Consider the following 8,203-nt stretch of genomic DNA (forward strand, 5'->3'; position numbering starts at 1 on the left):
CGCCTCGTATCTATTTTGCAACATATAAGTAATATGTTACTTTGCAGATAAAATGTGCTTATAAGCTTACTGAAAAAAACAGGGGAATATTTTGCAGCCTTTTCAAAAGATCAGGAATAGTCCCGACAGCCCACCATGCACGGGCGGAAGGAACAACGGCAGACAGCTCCCATCCACCAACCCACGTCGTACGGAACATCAATCAATTGCACAAAAATAGAAGTGCATCTCCCATGGGCTCTTGCCTCAACCATCATGGCTACTATTAACTGAATGGAAGACCAGAGTTATAATTCACTAACATTATTGATCCGAGCGCATCAAAATGGCACTTAAGAGTTTCAAACCGTTTACAACTTATTTTCTGCGGCGTCCAGACATTATTGCCAATTTTTTCTGCGTCCAAACAACCGTTTACAGAATGTCTTGTCCAAGGAGAGCAATGGTTCAGAGCGACAGATCCTATGGTGTTTATTACGAATACAACCCACAGCCATCTGGAGTTACATGCTCGGGTACAGGAGGGGTGTACACATACTTACACGAATCTGTAAGCTAAAAGAGGTAAAAGAGACCAACACTAGAACTGACGCTGGCAGCTACAAAGAAAACAAGAGAGCTAAATTTTACACCTTCCTTTCTATCTCGGTCCCCAGGGGGCGCCACCTAGGTTCCCAGCTTGGGCGCTGTTACCATTGGGCATCATCACACCACCATACTGGGGTGCTGGGGCAGCAGCGCCGGCAGCGGCCGGCCCAACCTGCTGCGCCGTCGCCGGCCACCAGGCACCAGGCTGCTGCTGCTGCTGCCATGTTTGCGAAGGCTGAAGCTGCTGCTGCTGGACCAAAGGGAGCTGCTGCTGGCTACTAAGGTTGTACTGCATTGCAACCTGGGGAAGGAGAGGCTGCATTACATTTGGGTTGTACTGCTGGTACGCATGGTGGATCTGCTGCATGGGCGGCAGCGGTGGTGGTGGTGGGAGTGGTTGCTGCGGGGTGGGTGTGAATGGCGGCGGCTGCCTACTTTGCTGGATGGGGTTCCACTCTGGTATATCATCGTCGTCGTCGTCAGCCCAAGGACGCGATTCAACAGATGATCTTTTACCATACTTCTGAACCAATTCCCTCATTTGCTCGACTGGGCGAGCAGAGGTCGGTGCTACATGCCGTTGGCCCTTGAAGGCATGCGTTGTTACATTAGCAGCGGGGTTAACAAAATTAAATTCAGGAAGATCGTCTTCGTCCCTGCGCGCAACAACGCCAGGCCCGAAGCCTGGGGGCACATCGTCATCAGTTACATCCTCCTCTTGGTGCTGGTGGTGGCGCTGGTTGGGAAAACCTGGTGGCACGCCGTGAGAGTTCTGGGGCGCGGAGGGCCTATGGGCCGAAGTAGAACCGGTAACCTGGGGCTTCCTTGGGGCTGACTGCCTCTTGGAACCATCATGCCTCTGATGGGAGGACACCCTAGGAACGCTGGGTCTCCGCCAGACGACGATTCCAATTATCGACGTTTCTGCCACAGCGAGACCACCCAAGTGCTCCTTTGGCAGGTGCTGGGAGAGAATCTCCACAGTTTTCCCTTGAGGAGGGCACAGGTACAGCTCCAGTCCATCTGCAGGCTCAGCTAGTCCCACTCTCTCATCTGCAATATATGAATCAATTGTCTGCAAAACAACGAGCCAATTTAGTGAAAACAATCATCAAAACTCTGCTAAGCTCATGATGGGTGATCTGACTTAGAAAAGGAACCTGCGAGAGTTGTTGGCGGCCACTCTCCGACGAACCCTCCTTCCAGCACAGCTCAGTTACCTATAAAAGTAGCAGTAGAGGTACTTAAAACAGATGGAACGGATTCTCGATGACGGAACAGAGAATTCAATGCAGCACAGGACACATAATTTAACTATGTGCATGTAGACATAAGCAGTACAAGTGGGAATACAATCCTAGAAGGAATGCAACACTATTATTTGCAGTTCTTGCGCTATCTAGTGAAATAATTCAATTGGGCAGTACCAATCTAATTGCATAATGGTAACAATTACAAGTACATATACTGTTCTGATTCAAAATATATGCACCAGCTAGCTTGAGAAGTACACACACTATCAAGCAAGTACAGATATAGATTTCTTGCGCACCTGCTAGGAAAATTTCTGGCGACTAGCATAAAAGTAACAACACACCTGCACATGTCCCTGCCTCTAAACAACAGTGGATCTAGATATTATGAAAATCTCAAAACATGACAGATGCCATTGTACTAGTATTGCTTTTTGAAATATCCCACCCATTCAAGGTAGAAACTTTAGAGGAATTTTATAAAAATCTGGAGGCTATTTTCCTCCAAAATTCTGAGCTCTGGACACGAGAGGGATCAAAACATCTATTCTCATCACTGATTTCATTTTTCTTTTACCAGATGGACATATGCCATTGACCTCTAATGAGCGTGTGATTATAACATGGAGAGTTATCTACCATCCACAACATAATGGAAAGTAGCCAGCATAAATGTGTAAAACCATAATCATTCCAGTAAGAACATCATCTAGAAACAAATTATGCATTCAAAACAGAATTACCATTATAGCGCGGCTCCTAGATTTGGGAAGTTGTTCGAGAAAATCTTGAAAAGCACTAAGTTTAACTCTCCCCTTGATTTCAATTAAGCTACTCCATTCCTTCCCAGATGGCTTTTCACCACTGTACAAGAGAAATTTTAAGATATGTCAGAACCAATACAAATATGAAGTACAGAATAAGGTAACACGTAGCCAAAAAGCAGTCCATATTCATTAGTTTAGGAGCTAACACTCACGTTTATCCTCTCATTCATGCAGATCATGCGCAATAATTTAACTTCCACATGTGAGACGGTGAGAGACTAAGCAACTGGTGCCCCCCTTAATTGTACTAGCAAGTAGCATGTGCTTCGCACGTTAAACATTTTCTTTCGCAACTGTTTGCCACTTAGCATAACTACGTAAATTAGAAACATGCAATCAAAAAGTTGCCCGAGTATAATAATTTGACATAGCATATTTGCATGTGGTGTTTTCATTTGTTCTTTTTCACCAGCCTTATTTTTTTCTTACTCCTTTGAGAACTCCGAACATCTTTTAATCAGGAATCGCAGCCATTTTTGGTAGACAGGAATTCATTGGTACAGGCCCAAACTAAACTGCACATAAGCATAACTATTTGCAAGATGAATATAAGCCCAGTGCCCAATAATGCATTCTCACTTACAAAAAAAGCATTTCATTCTTCAGTTAGAATCTCTAATACCGCATGGTTGGTGCGAAAGGGCAACGGCAGGTGAACATTCGAAAGAGTGGTTCAGAAGCCGGCTGAAGACCACTATGGTCCGATAAAACGAAGACAGAGTGACTAGATTTACTCCAGTTTTGAGTGTTTCATTTCTAACATCAACGGCTTGTGGCGGAAAAAAGTGTAGATGGTGAGGTAAATCCTTTTTCGGAAACTCAAGAACTACATAGTGGCATAGAAGCTGTCCCATTTCAGTAACATATAGTATTACCTAATTGAGTGGGTTTCCACCCGTGCCATTAGAAAACTGAAGGCACATAGCATAACACAGTGACATCAAACAAGTTCAAGAATGCAACATACAGAATGATAACTAAAGGAAAATTAAAAGTCGTTTTAAGATGATGAAAATAAAGAGGGAATGTGATTAGATCAACAGGACAAGCTACGTTGGTAACAACCAAACAATTCTCCAACGAAACAAACCTTTTGAAAATGGCAACAACATTCGTGAGTGACGATAGAGTAAGCTGAATCGCACCCTCCCATATACTCTCACGAATCATAGGAACAGCAGTTGTCTTATGGTTCACAGTCGAAACAGGATTCGACATGTTAGCAATAGCAGCAGCAGGTTCTTTAGATTCGACTTTCTCAGGGGAGGTTTTGATTAACTCTCCATCGCGCGGCACATCAGGAACCAACTCTGAACCAACCTTCTGCTTGGGTGATTCTGACTTCTGTTTGGGTGATTCTGCCTTGGACTCTGATTTACCCTGTAAAGCCGGCACATCTGATTCAGATCTGGCCTTCTTTTGTGCAGACTGCTTATCTTCTGTCTCAGGAAGTTTCTCAGATTCTAAGGTGGAGCTCGGTTCATCAGAATCACTGAGATCTTTTTGCGGTGTCCCAACTGATAAATTTTCAAAAGGTGGTTCAGAATCTAACCCCAGCATGAATTCATCTAGCGAAGGAATTGGTGGAAGATTCTCTGCGTCTTTCAAGTCATCCACCATAAGTTCATCAATAAGATCTGCTTTCTCATTTTCAATATATTCAACATTGCCTGATGAATCATTGTCACCTGTCCCACCATCCTCATCTTGTGACATGCCATCAGAACCCTTGTCCTTAACTTCTACACCAGTTTTATCATCCATACTTGTTTCATCATTGGTTTTTGTTTCACTTTCAACAGCTTTTGATGGAACATGAGATAGAACATTACCCCCAAGCTCAACCTCCACTGAAATACCATCAGTTTCTTCTATTTCAACTTGGAACTCTCCTTTGTGTGTTTTCCTCACTAAACGCCTGACATCAACTTCAGTGTTAGGAAGGACAACCATTTTTTCATGTTCTTCAGCTTTAGCCAACCGCCACTCTGAGAGCTCTTTGGAAGCAAGTTCCTCCGCAGTCATTGAACAAAGGCGATCGGGTGCAAGTTCTCCAGATATGACCCTCGACCTTAACTCAGGGTTGCCTTTATCTTTTAGATTAAACAGAAGAGATCTGCCTCTCTCCTTGTACTTCTTGTTCACTCCACCAAACAGTTTAAAGAGTTCCTCTTCAATTCTAAATGCCAAGCTTTCAGCCTTCTGGATCATACTACCCTTATCTGTTGCTGCCTCGTCTGTAGACTTTATTCTTTTTGATTCAGACTCTGTCAAATTGCCTGTAACCCCAGGCTCAATATCAGAAGCCCTGTCCCTCTTCAAATTAGGTTGTGTCACAGGTTCAGGCATCCCAGCAGCAAAATCAGAAACCCAACAAAGGCCATGACCTTGCAAGAGTTCATCTGTGACAACCATACTTTGGCCTAATACTTCGCCTTCTGAAGGAAGGTGCTTTAGTTGTTGCTGTGTATCATCATTTGTGCTTGTGATCATGTCTGATGCTATGCCACAGCCTAACTTGTCATCTCCCTCACATTTCTTATCAACATCAGCATTGCCTACCTCTGAATTGGTTGTACTCGCATCCTTGGATGTGGCCATCACTGTATCCTGCACTTCATCTCCCTCGACCTTCTTCTGGTCTGCTGACCCATCAGACTGCAGGTCCTGAGCAGATTGTTTCTTATCCTGCTGGTCAGAATCCATTACGAGTGCAGCAGAAAGTGACTCCCTGAACTTTGATCGCACAGATTCAAACTGCTGAGGCTGAGTCTTTGATGGTAGCTCCTTCTGTGCAGGACGCTTGGCAGATAATGCAGATTTCATCATATGAACCTTTGGAGAAGCAACACTTTTCTTTCCGGCAACAGATGGCGACAGCTGTGATCCAGTCATTGCTGGCAAAGATGTTTGAATATTCAGCACCTGCTGAGGCGGCCTCAATGATACTCTGCTTACAGATAAAGGATGTGAAGTCTCTGGCCTGGAAGCACCAACTTGAGCAGCTTGTTGACTCATAGGGACAATATAATATGAACTGACAGGCACCGAAGCTCCCGTAGAGAACATTGGCTGTGCACCCCAGCCAGCAGATAGGGGTGGATAGAATGCAGCGGGATACCCAGTCTGAGTAGGTTGGATATTTGAAGAGGGGAGTGCTTGAGATCCCATGCTACCTGACATGGGTTCCTGGCCCTGCTTTGATAGCTCCATTGTGCAGCCTCTTCTCAAAGCTCCAAGACATAAGAGTGAGAATAATCAGTTGATTAAGCTTAAAAGCATAAAAGTATGAATGATGAAATAAAATGAAACTCCTGCACTAATTCACAAGTGGCCTATGCTGTGTTGTTGCCAATCAAATGCACAGGACCTAAGTTCTACAATAGACTAAACATGATGTTCTCTACTCTCTGTGCTGTTTGTAGAGATGAAAAGCAGGACACTCATATTTGTCATGAGATGCACACTTGCGCATTCAATTCCAACTGATCATCCTATAAGGAATATTTTAGTCCCTTGTCTACAAACTAGAAACCCATACAAAAGCACTCCAACAGCTTTTCTACATCGAAATCACAGCATACATATATACATAAGAGCCCCAAAATCACATAGTACTCCACACTAGCAAGGGGCAACCACGCGTGCTTCAATCAACCAAACTAAACCAAACCCAATCCAACCGACGAGTTCCCACAACTAGTACGTACTACCAAATCATGGCAGGGTTCAGCAGCAGATGTAAAAAAAGAGTTTAGGTTTAGGGTCTACCGTCTATGCATACCTTGGGACTGGGCGGGGTGGGAAGGAGGGGATCCGTCGACGACGCGGTGCCACAGCTCGCCGCCGCGGGCTCGCCCCTCGTCTTCGTCGCAGGCCGCGCCGCTCGATTCACGCCACCATGCCGCCGCGACCGGCCGCGGGAGGAGGAAGGGATGGAGGCGGGAGCGGGTGCCCCGTGACCGGCCGAAGCAGGACGAGGGCGGACGCGCCGGCCGGTGGAGGGAGGAGGGGTTGGGATCGCTGGCTTGGTGCGCCGCCGCCGCCGCCTGCGGTTCGGAGGGGAAGCGGAGAGGGGGGGATAGGAGTGGAGGAGGCCAGGAGGGGATGGGGGTAGATGTGTGGGTTACGACGACTCGCGTCACGTGAGGCGCCTCTGCTCTGGCTCTGCCCGACCTCGGCTGGCTGCTGGTTGGGTCCGGCCACGTCATCTCAACTAACCAGGAATTAACTCGGATTTTCATATTAGTGTTGCGGATCGGGCTCATTTGATTCGTAGTGAATTCAAAAGATCTTTTATTTTACCCCAAAAGGAACTCATAAGATTTTTAGAGGGGCTTAGGGATATGTAATGTACTCCTCTGTCTTCTTTTTTTACTCATGAGTAATCAAACCTAAACAAGTCCTCATGTTTGATTGCTTCAACCTTTTTGTTTTGTTTTATTTGCATTGCGGTCATATTCAGTATACATGTTCTTCTACCGATCAATGGAACTTCAGTTATTATTATTTTTGCATGCATATGATGCTCAGTCAGTGGGTAATAAGGCCGGTACCATATTGCGTAGTGTCACCACGGAACAGAAGGAAACCGAGGAACTCTTGAGTCCATGAGGAGCATGAAGAGAGAAACTCGTGTATAGGTTTGGTTTTCATATTATATTGTGTTTTCTTCCATTGGATAAAGCCATGGCTTAAGTACGTCAAGTTGTTTGACGGTGCAAAAGATTGTTTCCTTAAAGGAAGACTGAGAACGAAGACATTGAAGGAGATGCCACCACCGAGTGTCGGCCATGTGTTGTTGCCACCACCACGCCGTCGACTCCATCACCACCGTCACCAATGCCACCTCCGCCACTACTTCTTCCTTCCCTATCATGGTCTCCATGATCGGTCGCCATCACTCTTGAACCTCCTTTTAATGTAAAGTTTATTTGAGTATGCCAAGATTGAAATAGGGTGCTCATTTATTTATGTGTCTTTTAATCGTTTTATTCAGTTTGTGGTGAACTTAGTGTTTGGAGACGTCCAATTCACTAGCATAGTTGAAGACACCCAACTTGCCAGGGCGCGCATGGAGTTGATAGGTATTTGTGTGAACTGGTAAACCTTACAAGTGATTTTTTTTGATAGAAAGACCGTAAGGGAACCCCTACAGTATAATTGATGCAACAAACCCAAATTGCAGGTACCATGTCTTGAACCGGACTGAGATCCAGTGCCTTTATCAAGTGAAGTCACGCTGCAACTTTACCCTTCTAATCTCCATCCAATCCACATCCTATGCTCCAGATCACACAAGGGGAAAGGCTCTCAACACTTAGCAGTTTTCAGCATAGCAGCAAACATCAATACAGACTAGCTGCAAACAGCGATGCAGTGGCACTTGAACTCAGTTTTATTTGAACAGATTGAAACCCAAAAAATAAAAAACTGCAGATACTCATGAACAGACTATAAAACAAAATTTGGTCCGGTTATACAGTAGTGCATTATGCAATCAAAGTGGAATAAATCAATTGCAGTTGACACTAA

The 8,203-nt window shown here is 45.1% G+C and overlaps 1 protein-coding gene across 1 annotated transcript; it reads right to left on the reverse strand.

Moving 5' to 3' along the window:
* Nucleotides 1–314: 314 nt before the first annotated feature.
* On the reverse strand, nucleotides 315–6,768 carry LOC123135717 (death-inducer obliterator 1). Its single transcript, XM_044554900.1, has 5 exons — nucleotides 6,453–6,768; nucleotides 3,759–5,901; nucleotides 2,585–2,705; nucleotides 1,749–1,808; nucleotides 315–1,663 (listed from the first exon to the last, which is right to left on the reverse strand). Exons 2-5 carry the CDS (start codon nucleotides 5,879–5,881, stop codon nucleotides 641–643), a joined length of 3,327 nt encoding a protein of 1,108 aa, XP_044410835.1. The 5' UTR covers nucleotides 5,882–5,901; nucleotides 6,453–6,768; the 3' UTR covers nucleotides 315–640.
* Nucleotides 6,769–8,203: the final 1,435 nt, after the last annotated feature.

Source organism: Triticum aestivum, chromosome 6B (assembly GCF_018294505.1).
Source record: "Triticum aestivum cultivar Chinese Spring chromosome 6B, IWGSC CS RefSeq v2.1, whole genome shotgun sequence".
Taxonomy (NCBI): domain Eukaryota; kingdom Viridiplantae; phylum Streptophyta; class Magnoliopsida; order Poales; family Poaceae; genus Triticum; species Triticum aestivum.